The sequence below is a fragment of the Rhea pennata genome, chromosome 1 (assembly GCF_028389875.1).
Source record: "Rhea pennata isolate bPtePen1 chromosome 1, bPtePen1.pri, whole genome shotgun sequence".
Lineage (NCBI taxonomy): Eukaryota > Metazoa > Chordata > Aves > Rheiformes > Rheidae > Rhea > Rhea pennata.
This window is the reverse complement of record NC_084663.1, coordinates 47385827-47407695: the sequence shown is the minus strand read 5'-3', so window position 1 is coordinate 47407695 and position 21869 is coordinate 47385827. Positions and strand designations below refer to the sequence as shown.

The following is a 21869-nucleotide window of genomic DNA, read 5'->3' as shown; positions in this document are numbered from 1 at the left end:
CAACATGGCACCCTTTTTAGATTGGAAGAAGCTGATGAAAGTTGATCCAGATGCTTTGCCTCATCAAGAGGAACTAGCAGATACATTGTTGGAAACTGTGTCCAAGGTACTCAAGGGGAAAACAGCGAACACAAGGGTTTTGTTATGCATTCTTCCCTCAACTCTCTCTGGTCCTTCATGTAAATAAATGATTTTTTAAATTTCATTGATATTTGACATTTATTTAAAAATACTGTTGTCTGTCTCTAGGTTGATGGAAAAGACTTAAAAAATGAAGCTTCTGAACAATTGATACATCTTTTTAAAATTACTCAGTCACTAATGAAGGTTTGTAGTGATCCTTACTTTCTACACTTCTGTCGTTGTGTTTATTTTTTATGCAAGTGAAAGCATGGATACTCCTTTTTTTCTTTCATTGAACATACTGCTTACTCCTTAGAGTAGTTATATGCTAAATGTGTGCATGCGCCAGAATTCCTGCTAACATGGCTAACTATACCAAAATAGTTGTATAGTTAAGGAAGTTAAGTTTTATAGGTGGAAAATGCAAACAGATGCCTCAAAAATGTTAGAATGTTGTAAATTATTGGTAATGATTTTGACTTAAATAGAAGTTTTTGTGGCAGGCTAATGTTTTAGAATAACCTTAAATGCATAAAAGTCACTGGTTCATGGAAGAAACAGCCATCCTAAAACAGTTTTTGTAAATCTATCATGATATCTTGTATTTACTCATAAATGTACTGGAAGCAAGAAATTAAAGCTGCAGAGGTCAACACATTGCTTTTAGAGAGGCTTTTTTAGAGATTTTTCTCAACCATATGCCTTGGATTGTTTAGATAGATCCATAAAATAAAGGTGATATTTCAACAGCATAAAGTTCTTAACTGTCATATGACCATCAGCATAGTGAAAAAATGTAAGTGGTTAAATTTGTTTGAAGAGAGAAAGTTGATTTTTTTCTGTAAATGTTTTCAGCATTTTGAACACAAGGTGTGTGGAACCATCTGTTAACTTGTGCTAATAGTAAATATTTTTTCTTTTGTTACTTACTGTTTTTTTTTCAGATGAAAACTCAAGAGGTGGAGCTGGCATTAGAGGAAGTTGAAAAAGCTGGAGAAGAACAAGCCAAATGTGGTCAGCAAGCCTTTTTTGAATAGATCTTTCATCTTTAATACTGTTTATAAATAATTCGTTAAATGCATTTGGTAGGGTTTTTTTAAGCGTAAAGAGCTGAATAAAATACCAACCCTACTGAAGTCAATTGCAAATCATACTGATTCAGTGAGGTCAAATATTTATTGAGTTAACCGTTGTCATTTTACTTTTTATCTTGTCAAATAATTCAGTATTTCTGGTTTATTCTAACAGAAAATCAATTTAAAACAAAGATGATGAAACTTGAAAATGAATTAGAGGTATGTTTTAAAATTTTATTAGTTTCTATAGTGTTGATACCTGTTATTTTGCTTTAATGAGGTTCTTTACACTTGTATTTTAATACAATATTTTATTTAAAATAAAATGTGTTTGTGTGGAGGGGGCTTTTATGAATGGAAAAATAATTCCAAAGCTTGACAGATCTTCACATTTCAGTCAGGCAGCTGAAATATAAATTGATCAAAACTTGGATTTTGAATCGGACCTTTGTTTCTGACTTTTTCTATTTGAAAATTCGCTTCTGTTAAAGAGACATAACAGCCATACAGTTTAGTTAATTCTTTAAATTGGCTTTTTCACTAGCCTCAACTTTGCAAAGAGCTGTATGTACAGGGTTTTTTGTTTGAATACATCCCATTTATTTTTAGTGTTTTTGTTGTTGTTGTAGTTGACAGAAGCTAGTGTGCCCTAGTTTGCTCTTGCTCTTGCTTTTCCTGAATATCAGTTTCAGCATCTGCTTAGTTTCTTATTCCTTTTGTTCTGAAGAAATGTACTATATTTGTAATACTCTCTATTTTAATGCTTTTAAGATGGCACTAAGATCTGCTGGTGGTCGTGATACTCGTTTTTTACGTGATGAGATCCGCCGGCTGGAAAAACAGTTGGAACAAAAAGAGAGGGAGTTAACAGATATAGAAAAAGAATTGGAAAAAGAGAAGAAAGTTAATGAACAGGTAAGAAGGATTGTCGTTTGACATCTCTAAAGCTGTGAAGGCTCTAGAACATCCTTTGAAAGGTCAGTATTCTGAGAAGATGCTCTGCAATAAAAAATGATGAAATAGGACCACAGTGCATTCGTTTTTGATTTGTTTCTAAAGCTCTTTGTTTTCATAGCTTGTGATACTAGCAGTTTATATTTAAAAGTTTATTCGTATTGTTCTAGCTTGCTCTACGAGCTGAAGATGCAGAAAATGAAAACATCAAGTTAAGGAGAGAGGTTAGTGAAGTATTATACACATTAGCTGTTGAATCCTTGAGCTGATATACTTGCTATACTTATAACTTTCTATACTTATAAATGTATTTTTAGCATTCTATATCTATAGTTTAATTTATTTTAGTTCATCTTCTAGGTATTGGTACAAAAATAATATGAAGTTTTAATCAGATTTTTCAAATCTATGGTACTTCTCTCTGGTGAAACTTAGCTAATTGAGGTCAAGAGCTGTCTACACTTATTTTACATAGTCATAAGATACTGTATATTAATTTTGTGGGGTCTTTTTTTGAGTGTTTCATATTTTTCTTAAATGCTATTGAAAATTGATATTAGGTAAGACCTGGTTTGTTCTTGCTGTTTTTGTTTAGATTGTCCAATTGGTCAAAATAAAATTATTGTGAAAATCAAAAGTTAATGTAAGAATAAATGATAAGATAGGAGTTACCATTCTTTATGGGTTAGGTTTAGCTCAATTGGTTAGAGCATGGTGCTAATAATGCCAAGGTTGCGGGTTCAATCCCCATATGGGCCACTTACATGAGGGTTGGACTAGATGATCTCCAGAGTTCTCTTCCAACCTTACTGATTCCATCATTACTACTAGAATTTTTTAAAAGATCATTCTCTGAAAACATTTTCCAGCTGCCTGTTAACCCTTTAACACTTGTATTGTTCTTGGCCTCTGGCAGAATAAAATGGGCAGCAAAAGTCAAAATTATTGTTTTGGGGTAAACCTTGAAAATCATTCCTCAGATATGCCTTTTCATCCATCTAGTGTGTGTGTGTGTGTGTGTGTGTGTGTGTGTGTGCGTGCATGCGTGCATGTACACATACAGGAATATAGAAGGTTCTATTTTATTTTGCCTTTATTTTGAATCCTTTTCAGTCTTCCTAAAGCTAAGATAACTTCTAATACTTTTCATACTTTCTTCTTTTGTTCTCTCCTTTTTAATCCAAAGAAAAAAAGAATAAAGAAAAAGGTGAGGCTTTTAAGTATTTAAAAACAGACTGTAGGAATTTGGATGGGCTTTGACTGTCTTAGCTCTTTGTGTTAGCTTACTAGAAAAACAGCATATTTTCAACTCTTTAAAATAGATTTAATTTTTGATTGCTTTCTGTGCAGAATGAACAATTGCGTCAGGATGTAATTGACTATCAGAGGCAAATAGATTCTCAAAAAGAAACAATTCTATCAAGAAGAGATGATTCTGATTATAGATCTCAGTTGTCCAAAAAGAACTTTGAGCTTGTCCAGTATTTGGATGAAATTCAGGTAAAATCTTATGATATTGTGTATTTATTAGACTATTACTGGCAACAGCATTTTTCACAGAGCTAGCTCAATTTATAGGTTAAATTCCATGGAGTAATGGAATTCATAATGCTAGTGCTTTGTGTAATGAGTGAACTCTACGTCTTTGAATCTGAGGGAACAGTCATTGAATTAGACAGGGAGAGATGTCTATTTTAGAATAAACTTCTAATGTACAGCTGTTAATATTTGTTGAAATTGATAATCCAGACGTGGAAAACTCTGTACTGCTAATTTCTTCCTATTTGCAAGTCTTACATTTAATATGGCTATCAGTTCCTGGTTCTTCAGGTGTTAAGAAGTGCATTTTTTTAAAAGCAGTTCTTTCTTTGATTTTGTAGAACTTGACTGAAACTAATGAGAAGTTAGACATTCAAAACCAAGAAATGAGAAAGAATCTTGAAGAATCAGTGCAAGAAATGGAGAAGATGACTGATGAATATAACAAAATGAAACTGATTGTGCAACAATCTGATATTGTTATGGATCAGTTAAGAAAAGAGAAAGAGCAGTATAGATTTCAAGTAAGAACTAACTTTTATATTATTAAGAGGTGTTACAATTTTGTAGGATAAAGTTTTACTGTCATTATTTAGCTTAAATTCAGAAATATTCAACATACTCAGTTAAAAACACATGCTCTACTGCAAAAAATCCCCATACTCTTTAAATTTGATGCAAATATTAAGAACTTGATAGCAGATTACAAAATATTTTCATACAAAATGTTAGTCATACTCTTCTTAGAGTCATAATCTTGTTGTTAAAATGCTAATTGTTAAGTTGTATGTAATAAGTGTGATATGTTTATGCACATGCAGTGATTGAACAAAACATTTTTGTGATACGATGTTGATCCAAATGGCATTTATAGGTTCAGGAGCTTTCAGATCAGCTGAAGGCAAAGAATGAGGAAGACGATCCACTCATGGCAGCTGTAAATGCAAAAGTTGAAGAATGGAAGGTACTTGGTGATAATTTGATTAATTTTTAATACCTTTTTGATTCTTTTCAGAAATTATTTCAAGTGTTCTGATGATATTTTATCTTATTTGCAGAAAATCTTGGCTTCAAAAGATGATGAACTTTTAGAGTATCAGCAAAAGTTGTTTAACTTGAAAGAGAAAATGAAAATGGCCCAACTTGATGTTGACAGAAACAATGTAATGGCCCTTCAGCAGGTACTATCTGTGTGAGCATGCTCACATACACGCACATGTGCATATGCACACACATACATATAAAATATTGTTTGTGAAGTATACTGCTGAATGAATACATTATGCAGATTTTATGTTTTGCAAATATCAGAATATGCATGTTAATCGTTTGAAAACTTCTATTTTGGTAGGTATGAAGTGAACTTTTCATGACTGATTTTGTTACTTTCATATTTATCTTGTCTAATCATTGCTTTAATATTTAAGCATATAGAATTTAATGTTGCTAAATTAAAGATTAGTTTCTGGCTTTTAAACATTTGTTAGTCAAGGAAGAGTTATAACTTAACCAGCAGTTAACCTGCTATGTTTCTTTGTCCCACCTGTGACAAACCTGTAAGTCTGTGATTCAGGCCATTACAAAGCTAACTGAACTTAAGTGTCTCTTAATTTAATTCAGAGTTAGAACAGTTGTTTAAAATTTTTAGTTTTCTCATTTTCATCTTCAAAAGCTTTTTAAGAGAAGAAAACCTTTGGGAACTCTGAAATGTAGGTTATGGAAAACATAGTTGCATGACTCCAGGATGATTTCCTAGCTTGCTTCATATTTTTGAATAAATATATCATAATGACATATTTGAGCCTTCATAGACTGAGCAGTATGGTGAGATAAATTTATGCAGCATTCCAAAACTAGGAACCAGTAGGTTTTCAGGAAGGGGGGAAAAAAGGTACAAAACAGACTCTGTTTATTTTAAGAGGAAAGCAGCTGAAAACTAGTTCTTACAAGCAGTCATAGAGTCTATTTTTAGCTGTCTAGATGGCTGTACAAATTGCTTTTTTGGATGATGGTCATTAATGTGCCACTTAGTTTTGTGGAAATAAGCACATTTTTAAACCAAATACTTAAATTATGTTACTGCATTATCCATTCAAAATGGACTGAAGGTTGTTGAAATTTAATGTACATTTACATTTTAAAGGGTTGTTTTTCCTCCATGTAACGTTAGAATCATTTTAGCTTTAGATTTGTAATATGGTTATGTTTGTCCTCCAAGAAAACCTAAGCTTTGGTTTTTGGAATAATGCTGTAAAACAAAGTCAGCTGCTCTTGAGATTTTTACATTACAGTTATTTTCTGTATCTTTTTTTTTTTGAAATCTTTTTTTCTATACTGTTTCGTTTATTACAGAAAAAATAAAATAAAGCTTCCTTTAATATTTCCAAAGTTCATGTATCAGCTCAGAAATAGTATCATATCAATAGAAATCACTTTCACAGTCTTATATGTACTTATATGTGTGAATGCACGCAGAGCAAGATGAAGTACAAATTCTTAAAAGTTAGATAACTTGCTGAAAGGCAGTCATGCGGTACAGACATAAGAGATGTCATGTGTGATAGATCATTAGTCTTTCCAGTCTTGAATTTGTGTATCTCAGTTCCCACCAGCAATTGTTCATGAGGAAGCCTTAAGAAACCTGTATAGTCTGAAATTGTCCATCATATATTTACTTAATTCTGACTTACAGAACTGTTCCATTTAAAATTGATAAAATAAAATACTGCCTTAATGTGGTTGTATTCTTGAATGATTTATTTTTACTGTTTTTCTTTTATTTTTGCTGCTTTGCCTTTATATACCCAACTTCTAGATAGTATCTGAGCTCTATGTTGTAAGTACAATATATTTGCTTTTTTCCTAATTTTTTTTATAATAGCTGTTTTTAAAATTTTCATTTACCTTTGAAGAAATGTGGTGTTCTATGTTGGTAGTTTGCCTATCAGTAAAGAAGAATTTCTTTAATGAACTTTTCTCTTTTGTTTTGGTAGGGTATGCAAGAACGAGATGCTCAGATAAGATTGCTTACAGAGCAAGTTGAACAATATACCAAAGAAATGGAAAAAAATGCATTTATTATTGAGGAATTGAAAAACGAACACCAAAAAGATAAAGGTGATAACGACTATGCTATCCCTCTAACCCATATAAGGGAAGGCAGACCTGTCAGCCTGACAAAACCCAAATCACAGAATCAGTAAGGCTGGAAGGGACCTCTGGAGATCATCTGTGAAGGTCATCTAGTCCGACCTCCCAAAGATTTCTTCGTGCTGGTTCCACTGAGGCTTGAAGCCAGGACCTTTAGCATGTAAAGCAGATATGATAACCACTACACTATCCCTCTACAGAGTAAACTAAAAAATCACCAATTTACTGGGTCTATTCTTTACTCTTTAGGAATCTTGAATATATTTGGAGTATTGGAGCAATATGAATCTTTTTTTTTTTTTTTTTTTTTTTTTTTTGCCATTTCCATTTGTCAGACTTTGGAGAGTAGCTTAAGTTTGTTCACAGTACTTCAGTTGGCTTTAGGGTAATACAGTGCCTAATAGTAAAACTATTCCAGGTCTTTACAGGGTTAAAACATACTGTACTGTAAAAGCATCACTGTAAAGACTTGCATTTAAGTACTAGTATCTAATTCAAAATAATTCTGATGCCCATTATGTGTACTTATTTCTTGTAAAGGTTGTTTGTATGAATAATAAATAAAGCTCTTATCTGAAGTCTTTTGTAATTACCTGATTAAAAGAGCAGAAAATGAAGACCACCTTATAACAGCCTCTGAAATGTTTTTTGCATGCTCAATTGCTGATAGTGAGAATTCTTGTTTTAACTGATGAAGGTTTTTCTTTCCAGGTCTCTCATCTCTTGCTCAGCAGAATCGTATTGGAGAAATGCAAGAAAAGTTAAAACTTCTAGAAGAGAGAACTAAGGAGGCTGAGAAATCAGCAGAATTAGCAGAAGCAGATGCCAGAGAAAAAGACAAAGAACTCATTGAGGCTCTGAAGCGAATGAGAGACTATGAACTGGTAAACAGTTTGTCAGAGTGGACAGGGTATTTCATCATGTTTTTAGCAGATCATTTTGTCCTTGACTTTTTTTTTTTGTAGACTAACTTCTAATTAGTAATTAAACAAATGACTTCTAATGCTGTTTATTCTTTGATAATACCTTTAACGGTCTATGATTGTGTGCAGTGTGTCGATTTTAACATTGATATGAGCTTACAGATTAATAGTAATTGTGTGGTCAAGATGATCTATTGAACGATCACTACGTAACATAAGAGGACTCTATTTAGAAATACAAGGAGAAAATCAGTTAAGAAAATACAGTTGTACTTAGGTACAAAATAATGAGGTTATCTTTTGTCAAAGAAATGAGAGGAATGTAAAAGTGACAATTATAGTGTTATATATAATAAATTAATATACTATATAATATTTATATTGTGTTAAATTAGTAGGTGTTACCAACATTTGTTTAACAAGCTAAAATATTCTGCAAGTTTATGCCCTTACCCTATGCATCTTTGCAAAACTTATTGTATGATTAACGTTTAGATGATACATTCCTAGTGTATTAAAAAAAAAAAACCAACTTGCATTTAGCTTGTATTGCTCTGTGGTATTTCTCTCCAAAGAAGAGAATTTTTCAGTAACCATATTTTAAATCAACTATTCATAAAAGCACTGAGTATGATCAGTACTCACTCTGAAGAGAAAAGACAGTTTGTAGGATCTGCATTTATTCGGTAACTGTTTTCACACTAAACTGTAGAATAGTGAAATAGCTTGAAGAATATTTTTGTTATTAAAGATTCAATGATTTATTGATATAAAAAGTAAATTCTTTAAACTGTAATCACATTCCTCAAAAACTTAGCTGGACAGTTGGGTAGTATACAAAAATGTCATTAATAGTAAAATTTGCATCCAGGATCTGTGGTAAAGGTATTCTGGAATTCAGTAAGATTGAATGTCTTGGCTTTCTTTAACACAATCATGAAAAAGCAAAGATAGGTATAGCATGTTTTCCTGAACTTTGTTTGCATAAAAAGATGGACATTGTAGTTAGAAAGTACCAAATACTGATCAAAAAAATGAGCAAAAAAATTAATATTCTTTAGTGGACTTTGAATCAGGCCTGTCAAGAGGATGAACTAATTTTAATCTTGATAGTTTTCTGAAAGAACCTCTTCACTTAACTATTGTCTTTCTGTTGTGTATCTCAGGTCTTCTATGTTTGTTAACATAAATTTTGAATCATAGTAATTGCTTGCTAAACTTCTTATTTTCAATTACTATCATCAATAATGATGAAATACAGATTTGAAATTTATTTTCTTCCATGTTGTGTTTGTTGTTTCCTTTTTAATTCTCAATTGAGTTTTTACAGGGAATATATGGTTTGGAAGAAGCTGTTGCTGAAATAAAAGATTTAAAAAAGCAAACCAAAATACGAGATCATGAGATTGAAATATTAATTAAGGAAGTCAATAAACTTGAACTTAAAATAAATGATATTCTTGATGAAAATGAAGAACTTAGGGAACGTTTAGGTATGCGATATCCATTAAGTTTAGAATTATTCATTGTGTTAAAATTGAAATAACATTAGTGGAAATCTTTAGCAAGTTAACTACTTCAGAATAATTTTGTACGTTCTGCTAATATTTGCAAGTAGTTTATTTAGTTAGGATAAACTGCATAACTGCACATAACTAAAGTTGGTAAACATTGCTTTGACTGAGGAGAGCAGGAGAATAGGGTTTGCAGTGCTTTTGTTATTTTTGGTTGTTCTTTGACTGTATGTTAATCCATTTCATAAAATAATAATTTGAATTCATGACATGTCGATGTTGTAATGCTAGATGGAAAAACGTAGAGGAAAGTTTGGAAGGGGTTACTTATGTTTAGGTTCTCTTGCAGAAAAATATATTTAATTTTATGTAGCGTTTTATTGCATTTTGTTTTTTGAGTAGTTAAAGTATGTTTTTTTATGATTCTATTGTGTACAGCATAACATATATACACACACACACACTATATATATATATATAATATGTGTATATATAAAATATATATTTTCAGCCATCAGCATGTTTTTTATTTGACTAATTGTATTCTTATTTAAATGAGTTATATACTGATAACCACCTACATTAATTTTAATGTTCCTTTTTAATGAATAACTATACAGCATATACTGTGTTTCAGGCCTTGAACCCAAGACAATGATTGATTTAAATGAATTCAGAAATAGCAAAACACTAAAACAGCAGCAGTATAGAGCTGAAAACCAGATTCTTCTGAAAGAGGCAAGTGATGCATCCTATTTTTATGCAAGAGTGTTGAAAATGTATTTGAACAAAATTAAATACTCATCTGAGAATAATAATTTGCAGATTGAAAGACTGGAAGAAGAAAGAATTGAACTGAAAAAACAGATCCGTAGTTTGGCCCAGGAGAAAGGGAAAAGAGCGGCAACATTAGGTAGGGTATTTTTTTCTATTATAAATACTATTTTTTCAAAACCATTCTGTCTAGGCTTATTAGTTTAACTACATTACATTTCCTGATATGTTTAAATTACAAGCCTAAATACTTGTTGCCGAGTCTGTAGGAAGATACGAGTGCCTTTGTATTTTCATAGTCTGACAGCCCAGTAGCTTTTTGACTTGTGATGGCTAATAAAAGCATCACTAAGAGCAGTGCCAATGGCTTGTCTTTCTTAGGTAGAGGATGGTCTAGTCAGGATTAGCAGTAAATCTGTATAATAGATCTTCATCAAAAAGTTTGGAATTTCAGTTTTGTGCCACCTAGGGAAATACCACTTGCTCAGACGGGCTGGTTTACAACTCCTTACTCTGCAGGTAGAAAAGCAAAACTGAGATCCATGACTTGGAATATATTCCCTTCTTTGGAGGCTAGTTAAAAAATTCATACTACTTTTACATTTATTTGTAATTAGGCTTGGATGCTGGTGATGTGCAGATGACCGACACCTGTACTGAAGAAAAGTGGACAGATAAAAGGAAGTTGGATTTCTTAAACACAGATAATCTTGCTGAAGTAAAAGCAAAGGTAGGTTCATAAGGCAAGTACAGAAGCATTTATTGTATTTCTGTCTCAAAAATATTATTAGTTTGTAAGTATTTGCTCAACTGTTTCTCTGAATGATTTTATTAACTGTTTTTAAAAAATCCTGAGTTAATCACTTACAATTATTTGGGAACGCTAATGAACATTGTTTATTTTTCTGTGAATACAGGCTAGTGGCTCATATAACCTGGAAAGGAGAAACACATTTGCAGATAGAGAAGCATCAGTTAGCCTTTTAAAGTCACAGAAGGATATATCTGAAGATAGTAAGGCCTTAGGAAATCTATCTCTAAGAATTTCTGGAATACTTCAGAATTCTGATTACTTGGAAAAAAATGGAAATACATCTTTACTTCAGTTAGGTTCAGAAAGTGTGACAGAGTTGCAACTAGTAAATGACAACTGTAATTCTGAAGCTCTCAGCATAAAAGAGATTTTTATATCACCAGAGCTACAGTTTACACAGGCACCAGCGATAACAGATACAACAGTCAATAGAGAGTCATCAAAAAACTTAAAATCAGACTACTCAGGTGCATGCTCTGCTTCTCAGAGAGTGAGGCAAACCTCAGAGGTGAATAACCAAAATTATGGAAACACAGCATCTTTTCAGAATCAAGTATCCATAACTTCTAATTCAGAACAAACAAGTCCAGAAGATTTTTGTGTAGGAATATCGCTTAGCCAAAAATCTGCATTTTTTTGCGAATCTGTTATTGCAAAACCAGAAACACAGTATAAGTCACAAATAATGATGTGGAAGGATAAGCAGGACTGCTCACAAGTAAAGTTTTCTGATTTCCAAATTGACTTACAAGAAGACAGAGGAGATAAATGCACAACAGAATTGTTGCAGGTAAAAAATATGGAAAGTAGACTTGAAAATGAGCAGTCAGAACACTCAAGTCAAGTAGATCCTGTTGAGAATCTCATAGAGCAATTGAGGAGGGAATTAGCCTTTCTTAGGTCACAGGTGAGGCACTTTTATAATATATTTACAATTTGGTTGTCTGTTGTAATTATTTAGAAGATGCATTCAAAACAGAAAATAAAAATGTGTTATTTAGCTTCAACTTTATTAATCAGAGCTACAGGATGCTTCTAAAAGAAATGGCACGTTGTATTTTTAGAATAAAAATGTCTTCAAGTCACTATTTTGCAGTTTATTTGTCAATGGAGGATTGAAAAATGTATGCATACATGCATTTTCATTTTGTCTGTGAAAAATTTTGTGCAATGCACATGTCTGCACACACGCAGATGGGTAAGAAAATAGAACAGTTTTTATTCTATAATTTTATGGGTATCTACATGAACAAAATACTTTATTTCCTCCTCATCATTTGCATCTCATACCAAGTCAAATTATCACATTAGTATTTTTAACAGGAACACAGTTTAAGGAAAATTTATTTTAAATTATTTTAAATACACAGAGATGTATCACAATAACTTACAGTAGTTGCTTGAATGAAATAGGGATTGAATCAGTTCTTTGATCTGAAAGATAGAAGATTGCTCTGCCAGGTGACAAAGAGAATATATATCTGTTCTAAGAACAAAAAAATTTCTAATGAAAAATTCTGTTTTTTATTAAAATTGAACAGAATTTCTAATGATTGTTAAAAACAGGTTGATTTCAGGATGCTTGCTATGTTTTCCTTTATTCATGTGGTAAATCATATCAGAAAATTATTCACTGTTACCTTCCTAAACTGGTACTTTGAGAAACTGTTCCAATTTTCTGTATAGTGCAGGACGTTGTTTTGGTTGCTAGAGATATATGTATGGATCAAGCCAAGCTCTTGAAGGTCGAGGGAGGTGATCCTGTCTCTCTACTCAGCCCTGAGGAGGCCTCGTCTCGAGTACTGTGTCCAGTTCTGGGTTCCTCAGTACAAGAGAGACATGGAGCTACTGGAGAGAGCTGGGCCTCTTCAGCCTGGGGAAGAGAATACTGAGGGGGGGGGATCTTAGAAGTCCCTGAAGAGAGGCTGTCAAGGAGACAGGGACAAACTCTTTTCAGTTGTCCCATGTGAAAGGACAAGAGGCAATGGGCAGAAATTGAAGCATAGGAAGTTCCGCCTGATTGTGAGGGGGAATTTCTTCCCTGTGAGAGTGATGGAGCACTGGCACAGGTTGCCCAGAGAGGTTGTGGAGTCTCCTCTGGAGATCTTCAAGGCCCCCCTAGATGCACCCCTGTCTAACATGTTCTAGGTGACCCTGCTGAGCGGGGAAGTTGGGCTAGATGATCTCCAGAGGTCCCTTCCAACCTTACTGATTCTGTGATTCTATAATATTCTGAGAGTCTGTGCAAGCATGTAGCTGTCTCAAGCTGATGTTCCTACTGCAGCATGAACTATGAACACATATTTCACCATATGTTGTTACATAGGACTTACCTTATATAATTATTCCAGTAAGTCCATCTCTGATGCTGTTGCATTTTGGTTAGGTGAATCCTATGTAGGCTGGGAAGTTGTTATGCAAGCATACTCTAATTTTCTGAAAAAAAGTAGGATTGGAATATTAGATGGCTAAAATAGTATGTTGAATGGAGCTAGAGATCTGTGTATCATTTGGAAGAAACTAACCAAGGATGTGATGAAGAAATGCTTTTGGGTTATCATCTCCATTCCTGTAACCATAGTATTTTCCATCTTTAACTGAAATGTCTTAGGACTGTGATAGAATTTTCTGAGCTTACAAAACTATTCCTCTAGTTGAGCTATGTAATCGACCAGAGGAAAGTACGTGTCTGTAAACATGTTTTTTCTTTTTTTTACAATTATATGTCAGTCTTTTCATACTACAGGAGTATACTTCTAAGTAATGATTCCTTTTAAAATACTGTGCTAACCAAGCTGCAGAATGAATAGTACCTACTAATTATATTTTCAGTAAAAAAAAACAAAAAAACAAAAAAACAAACAAAACTTATTATAGAAGATAAATCTTGGAAATACAACTATGTATGAGTAAATGAAGATAGAATCATGTACTAATATTTTTACTGTTTCTTCAGAATAAGCAGATATCCAGAGATTTGTTGGCCAAGAATATGCTAAATAGATATACACAATTAAAGTCTGAAAGATGCAGAAGCCAGGCAGTGCAGGTAGTACAAGGTTTTAAAACAAGTTTATGGAGATAGGATAAATGTTTATATAAAAGTTTATTCATAACTTTAGTACTTTTTTATGATGATTTTGTTGCTGTGAAGATGAGATTGCTGGATTATTGCCTTCTATATTGGTTCATATTGCTTCATACTTAGTTCTCATTTTGGTTCATATACTAGCTAATTTCACTATATATATTGACTATATATGGATTAACAATATTTACAAGCATTTACTCATATTTAAAAAAGAAAATTTTTAACCATAGAGTCTTAATGAGAATTCTAATAGTAGTATACCTGAATTACAATTTTTAACTTTAATTCTTTTTTCTTTTCTTTTCTTTAGAATGAGTATCTTGCAAATGAATTAAGTGAGAGAGAGAGAGATTTGGAAAAAAACAGGACCATAATTGTCAAATTTCAATCTAAATGTAAGTTACAATTTTTTTTAAAAAAGTAGGGAATGCTATCAGGTTCCTGCAGGGAATTTGTTTATTTGTGCTTTCTGTTTGTGATTGTGACCACAAACCTCTGTCTTTACATGCAATCTCTGTTTTAAATGGTATTTGCTTTGGTATCTTCTACACCAATTGCATTTTCTGTGTACATAAAAGGTGGGTTTATGTATGTATGTGTGTGTGTATATATATATATATATATACACACACATATATATATGTATTCATCCTAAAACCATTAAACTACAATTTTTTTCTTCTTGTATCAGAACTAGGAAAAGCCTCAAATCTGTGAGTGATCCATGTTATAACAATCATACAATTTATTTGCTGAATTTCTGTGCTTTGCTGGCTCCAAGGAAGTGTTTGGAAATCAAACCCATTTGCTACTTAAGTAAATGCAAGTGTTAGCTGAGGTGTGCTGCTTGCGAACTCTGAAATAAAAACAATATACATTTCTCTAGACAAAATCTCAATGTTTCCTGGAAAATGTGAATTCTAAAAAGACATCTTGACTTTTCAAAATAGGTCTGATGAAGCTGTTCAAACCACCCAAAATTTTGCAGTTCACTGCTGGGTCTTCAGTGCAGCTCTTGAAATTTTTTGTTTTAATTTCCAGACTTCTTGCTCTGTGTTGAAAACTCTGGAATTACACTCAGAGATTAATGGTGGCAGGAAAATTATATGTCATGAGAGTCCTAATTACAATAAAGTAATTTAAATATTCTATCCTCCCCCTCTGCAGCAGGAAATCAGTCAGTCCCTGTGTACCTCATTGTTACACCCAGACATTTCCAAGATGGCCACATTCGTGATAGCTGACCGCACACAGGCTACTGAAGTGAACAAAATAGCAGAAAACACTGAAGGCTAGAAGGTTCAATAAAGTCAGCATGTTTCCATGAACCATTTCAGTATTGTTGAATTATTCTTTCTCCAGCAAAATATGCTCTGTGGAAGTTTCTAGCAGCTCTACTTTTAACTTCCTAGTTGGATATTTCTCTATATAATACAAGCAATTTTCTCTTTTATATATCAAATCAACAGGTATTATGATGAAACATCCTAGGAAACTGTAACTCATTTTTTAGTATTTTTTTTAGACACATACACAATTTTTATTACAGTAAAAGAATTATCAGAAGAGAATAAACAACTTGAACAAGGAATGAAAGAAATATTACAAGCTGTCAAGGAAATACAGAAGGATCCCAGTATGAAGGGAGAAGAAACAGCCTTAATAATCCCAAGTCTGGATCGTTTAGTTAATGTAAGTTTGCATTTTCATGTGTTATTTGGCTTTATAGGATTTTTAGTTTTTTTTTTTTTTTTTTTAATCTTCAAATACTGAGTTACTCTATAATTTAATGGTAGCTGGATATACTTCACTATTTGTATGAGTGAGACTGTGTTCTTTGGCATAACTTTAAAAATGCAGACAAAAATATGCTACAGCAACAAAAAGAGATCACCAACAAAGAAATACAAGTATATATTCTCAAACTGGATAATATAAAAGTGTCTTAGGCAACTTAATATTCCAGACCAAAAAGCTAAGGGCAAAAAATTCAGACAAAGTTCCAAACAAAAAGTTCATCTACATTTCCTTTATCGGTATTGGACCTGCAGGAAATGTTTGATAAAAGTACTTAATTCAAACGTGTTACTGAAAAACATATATATATGTACAGGAGAATCTGATTATTTAAATCACAGTGTCTGGTAAATACATTGTCAGCAAGCTTATAAGTAGGATAAAAAAATAAAATCTCATACATTTTGCATAAAACTCCAACTTCATTTAGGTTAAGCTGGAGACCTCCAGTCTATTACAAAAGAACACAACTTCTCTTTGTTTTTTCTATTTTGTGTTAATTAAATATTTACTGCATTAGGCAATTGAGTCAAGGAATGCAGAGGGAATCTTTGATGTCAGTGTGCACCTGAAAGCTCAGGTTGACCAGCTTACAGGACGAAATGAAGAATTAAGGCAGGAACTGAAACAGACTCGGAAGGAGGCAACAGATCTCTCCAATCAGTTGGCAAATGCAAATGAAAAGGTATAGAATTTATTTTGTATTTGAAAAGCAGGTGAAGTGATAATTTAGAACAAAAACATATATGAATTATTAGGTTTATCTTAACATGAGAGGTGTATCTGGAATCTGAATTTATGTTTTGAATCTACAGACTTGTCCATTTTAAGTTAAAATCTTACTCTTCTTAATGTTGCTCTATCCATTGAAAAATATTATACTTGCTTTGTTATCAAACTGAATACTAAGCATGGCTATCTTTTGGGGAGCACTGTGACAAAAAAAAAAGACTTAGAGATTTCCTTGTCTTCAAAAAACAGTAGTCTTGCACTCTTATGAATAAGTGGACAATTAATTGTTCTTAAATGGTGCATGGTTCTCTAAAATCCTGCATCTTGTTTTAAGTTTTGCTTTGGATTCTTCGGAATGCTTACTGCAAAACAAGAATGAGAAATGAAAATACTGTTGTATAACAAAACATATTTAAGTTTGCACTATAGAACAGATTTGGTAATGCAAAAAGATTTGCCAGTAACTAATACTGTACAATATTATTTTATGTACTTTTAGAGTAGAAAACTAGAGAGCTTTTAAGAGCTTAACATGAAAAGACAAAGATTTATTTAGAGTAAACCATTGAATAATTGTTGCAATTGTTCAATCCAAAGCTTATTCTCTTTAAAAGAAATAGAAAAGCACTCTGTTTTAAGGAATCTGGAATGAAACATGATGAATCGTCAGGTATATGAAGCTGCCCTGATTGCTTGAGTTATTTATCAGTTTAGCTCAAGATATTATGTACTTAGTTCTTTGTGGAGTCACAGTATTAAAAAGGTTACTTTAAGGAGCATTTAAATAATTTAGGATATAAATGGAAGTTAATTAGATTGTTGATTACAACTGACATTGTATAAAAGGCCATATATTCCTTTTGTGTTTTCTTTTTGAATAAAAAAAAATCTTCTTTCTGCTTTGTTTTATATTTAGATCGCACAACTTAAAAATGAAGTTTGCTTATTACGTCAATCGGAAGGCACCAACATTGTTTTGAGAACAGTAAATCTTCCAGAAGGAATGGTTTCTTCAAGTGTTAGTATGATTAATTCTCTGAATGAATATTTAATACATCTCCTACAGGTAACTTGTTTACACTTTGATATCAAGACTATCTGTGGCATATAACAAATTCTTCTAAAATCTAGTACCATGCCATGTATGGATATGGGAGAGCGCTCCAAAACTTTTCTGTTATAAAACTCTGACATTCATAACTTCTTGGACTAATAAGATTTTTAAAAAGCTGTAATTTCTTTGCTAAGTTCAAAAAGTGAAAGCTAACCCTTAAAAATTACATTGTTGATAACACTTTAGAATATCTTTATTTTAACTTGAATTTTGATTTACAGCTCTGCCTACCCTTCCATCTGTTTCTCAAGTTGCACTCTTTCTGTGAAAAATTCTCATTTATTCCTGTCCAGATTTTATACTGGGATCTGCATGTGCAAATGCTATGACTGCTCAGAGTCTCTGATATAACAAAGGTTCACTCCATTAGGTATTAAAGATATATGGACATTTGTAAGGGAGGGCATAAAAACATTGGAATTGAAGCTGGTTATTCCCATGGGAAGCATGGGGAAAAAAGTAAAGCAAAGAAGAAACGATTCTTTGAGAAATGGAATAAAAAAAACTACTAAATAATTCTATTTTTATTCTGTGTTTCTGATCATTTTTCTTTTGTATATTTTCTTTTGAATATTTTTCAGTCATATATGGAGTATAAGAGTATTTGGGAACATAAGAAGAAAATATCACTTTCCAGTTAGATTTCGATTAGTATTCTTTGTGGACTAAATATATGGGTTAATATGTCATGGTGTTTTTAACATTTTTTTGCTGTAATTCACAAGGCACTTTAGTACTATTTTGCACTTACTAATATGAATGCTTATATTTATTGGACTTTTCCTTATGTATTGCTTCTACAGAAAGACATTTCATGTCTGCAGTTCAAAGGCCTTAATGGCACAAATTACTCATGTAAAAACACATAGGAAAACTGTAGTTTCAATGCAAATTTTCATGTTTGAAACCCATATTAATCACTTCAATATTCTTTATTCTGAAAATTATCTTTAGGAACTAGAAAATAAAGAACAGTTACTTAAACAATTTGAAAAAGCAGTGGAGGACTACAAGCGAAAATTTACAGTAATTCGTCACCAACAAGGCTTACTGTATAAAGAATATCTCAGGTACTGTCTTTTCTGTGTGATGAAAGCTTGAATATGTAAATAATTAATAATTTCAAACATAAAATTTTCTAATATGTTGAAGTGGTTCCTTTGTTAGTGTAATGCTGCAGCTTTTGGATATGGCTTCCATAAATTTTTTTTTGGTCCTATAAAGAGTCAGAAAGCTTATACGAAAATATTTTCTGTCCGACTTCTTTCCTGGTGCATACTTTATAACATTGTGCTTTCTGAAATTGATATCCCATGTTTCATTAGAATACGATATTATGGATTCCTCAGTCTCATTTTCTTTTGCTTTGAAGTATGGGTCCTAGTGGTTCTTCTGAGGTAGAAGAAAATTGTTACCAAAACACAGATCAGAGATCTCTTTTTAAAGATTTCAGATCTTCAGGCCTCTTCTTTATGTTTGTTTCTTCTTCAGACTCAATTTCTTTATATGTTTGATTGAATCTAATTTTTTATATTTTATGGTCCAAATAAAGGGTCTTTATCTGGTAAAAGCATAGGGATGAATCTGATGATTCTTCAATTAACAGACTGTTAGTGGTATTCTTTTGAGGTTTGAATTGGAATGAATACTCACAGGAAAGCTGGAATAAGAGTTTCATCACATAGTACTTTTCTTTGTTCTTTGAATCTGCTAAGATTTCCTAGATAACATTATGTCTCAGTTTGAGATATTAAAACTACGTTTTCTTGAAAATATTAGAAGTTATACAACACTACCTTATTTACTACTAGATTATGTATGATGAGTCAAAGCTCCTTCTCCAAAAAGGGTGGAGAGATACACTCCAAGACATGACATTCCATAAAAACTTACCTTCAAAATGCCTTCTTACCCCTTCCTTTTTTTTCTCCCATTATGGAGGAAACTAAGAGATCTCCTCTGAGAGTGTTATCATTACTCTTTGAAGAGATCATACTTCTTAAAGATCAGGGCAATGAAGAGGACCTCAAAGACAATCTGTCATTGAAAATACCTAGATTATTTACTTAGACTAGCCTATACTATCCTGTACGGTCTACAGGAACTTCCTCATCAGACCTGTATAAACAGGTTCATAGTCTTTTTTGTTTCCAGATTAAAAATGAAGGTAGAGGAGGTAGGTAGGTAGAGGAGACTAGTGTAGGCTAAACAGAAACAGGACTTTTTTGTATTTTTGTGTTTATTTTCTTACTTAAATAGAAAAACCAGGGGTAAAAACTCTATCTTTTGTGCATTTTAAATAAAGGAACAATGGAAGGAAAAAGTTGCAAAACTGTTGAAAATTGATTTAATTGATTTAAACAGGTATTGCCTACCATTTTATTCAGAATTCTGACCTCAGATTCAGGATCTGGATATAGGAGACTTAGGTTTAAGTCTGTCCACTTCCTAAAGCAAATTTGAACCTACAGCTACTAAAGAAACAGCTAATTTCTATGTTGTGGGGAATTCTCAGAGCATAAGTGAGTAATCTCCCTTCTGAGGCTATACCACTCTGTATGATAAATTAAAAAATACTTCAAAAGGAAAAGATAGTCACTCTCTCAGGAATATTCTCAGAAGCCTTCTTCCTCTAACATGTTGTTCCTCTTAGCTAATGACCATGAGTGCTTCATGAAAAGAAAACAGTTAAAGAAAGAGGCATTATTTGCCAAACCACTTTAACTAGCTGTGCATCTCATCACCCTAATTAATGGGCACAGCTGAGAATATCTGCTGGGCCTAGCGTGCTTCAAAAAGAAAATGATCAACTACAGGCTCACAGAAAAACAATAGTCAATTGTATCATTTTTTTGTTTCCTTTTAAAAGGGGGACCTGAAGTTTTCAAGAGGTACTGAAAGTGGTTTTTGTTGATGTTGTTTTTCTGAAAAGTTTTAAACTTTAGCTAGTTTTACAAAGAGATACTTAAAACAATTTAGCTGAAATCCAAGTATATAATTTAAAACATATTAAATCCCTTATGTGGATATTCTTTGCAGTAGACATCACTGTCTCATCCTGGTAGTACACACCTGGAGGACAGAGAAAGCATTTATCTTACACACAGTTATTTCCTATCTTTTTGATTGACCTTAGCTTTCCTGAGTACTCTAACTTGAACTTTTTTTTTTTTTAAGAATTAGTATGTGTTCATTGTTAAACCAGCTGCAGCCTAAAAAAATTAGATAATTTTTAGTTACCCATCTACAGTTTTATAAAGTCTTTTTTCAAATTACATTATTGTGAACAATGAATATCTTGGTCTGCAGTACTTTAAGGGTTACTGTTGTAGTTACAGTTTTGAAAACTCAAGTATTTCATCATTCTAAATGAAAACATTTATTGACTATGACAGTGAAAAGGAAAGCTGGCAAAAAGTATCTAAAGAAATGAAAGAGGAAAAGAAAAAGCTAGAAGAACAAAAAGAACAGGATGCTACACAAATAAAGGAATATTCTGTAAGTATTTTTTTTTTACTATCACATTTTTAAGGGGTTTAATACAGGCACATGATAAGAGTCTTTAATACCGTAGTATAATTTGTTAAAAAGGAGGAGAACATTGCAGGCAAAATACTGCTCAATTTAAATCAAATCAGAAAGGAAGTGGTTTATTGGTTTATTAGGGACAGGTAATTAACCAGCAGTCAGTGAACTATACATTCAGAAACAATAGAAGCCATTCCAAAGATAAATCACAATACTAGATACTTACAAAATGTTAGTATACACCTACAAATTTCTAAACACTCTTCTATAGCTAATCCCAAATTGTTCTCTCCCCACACACCCACATTCCCAGTTATGTTCGCACCCTCCCACCCTTGTCCCTTCAGATTACAAGCACAAATACCAATTCCTAAAGGTGCAAGTTGCCCTGTTTACACACACTTCTTGTTGCAGATGGGGGTGCTCCAGTTTAATGTGTACCTGTGCCCCTCCTTGCATTATGCTAGTCCATGTGCTGTTGAGAAAGCACCGCACAAGTTCCTCTACTCACCACCTGAGGGGTAGATCCCTACTTGTTGCATTCTGTGCTGCCAGTCTGCTAATGAGCCTGCTGCTGCTCATGGTGTCAGACACAGGGAGGAAGCTCATTCATGCCTAGACACAAGTTGCAGTGCCAGGAGGGAAACATCTGGCAGTCTCAAACTGGGTTATAACTGTTGCTCGGTAACTTTTCCCCCCAACATTATAAACTTTCATACTTGTATATAGAATTTTAAGCT

The 21869-nt window shown here is 32.7% G+C and overlaps 1 protein-coding gene across 5 annotated transcripts in view; it reads left to right on the top strand.

Moving 5' to 3' along the window:
* CEP290 (centrosomal protein 290) overlaps positions 1-21869 on the top strand; it is a 53201-nt gene continuing 31332 nt past the window's right edge. For all 5 annotated transcript variants that reach the window (XM_062584930.1, XM_062584920.1, XM_062584913.1 and 2 more), the window contains exons 1-22: positions 1-106; positions 250-327; positions 1068-1137; positions 1372-1418; positions 1971-2114; positions 2324-2377; positions 3504-3653; positions 4034-4216; positions 4567-4656; positions 4751-4873; positions 6686-6809; positions 7554-7726; positions 9096-9258; positions 9917-10017; positions 10105-10192; positions 10671-10783; positions 14269-14353; positions 15508-15650; positions 16276-16440; positions 17404-17553; positions 18556-18671; positions 20997-21099. In XM_062584930.1, the coding sequence (XP_062440914.1) occupies positions 5-106; positions 250-327; positions 1068-1137; positions 1372-1418; positions 1971-2114; positions 2324-2377; positions 3504-3653; positions 4034-4216; positions 4567-4656; positions 4751-4873; positions 6686-6809; positions 7554-7726; positions 9096-9258; positions 9917-10017; positions 10105-10192; positions 10671-10783; positions 14269-14353; positions 15508-15650; positions 16276-16440; positions 17404-17553; positions 18556-18671; positions 20997-21099 (2565 nt within the window). In that variant the 5' untranslated portion in view covers positions 1-4. The remainder of the gene's footprint in view (positions 107-249; positions 328-1067; positions 1138-1371; positions 1419-1970; positions 2115-2323; positions 2378-3503; positions 3654-4033; positions 4217-4566; positions 4657-4750; positions 4874-6685; positions 6810-7553; positions 7727-9095; positions 9259-9916; positions 10018-10104; positions 10193-10670; positions 10784-14268; positions 14354-15507; positions 15651-16275; positions 16441-17403; positions 17554-18555; positions 18672-20996; positions 21100-21869) is intronic.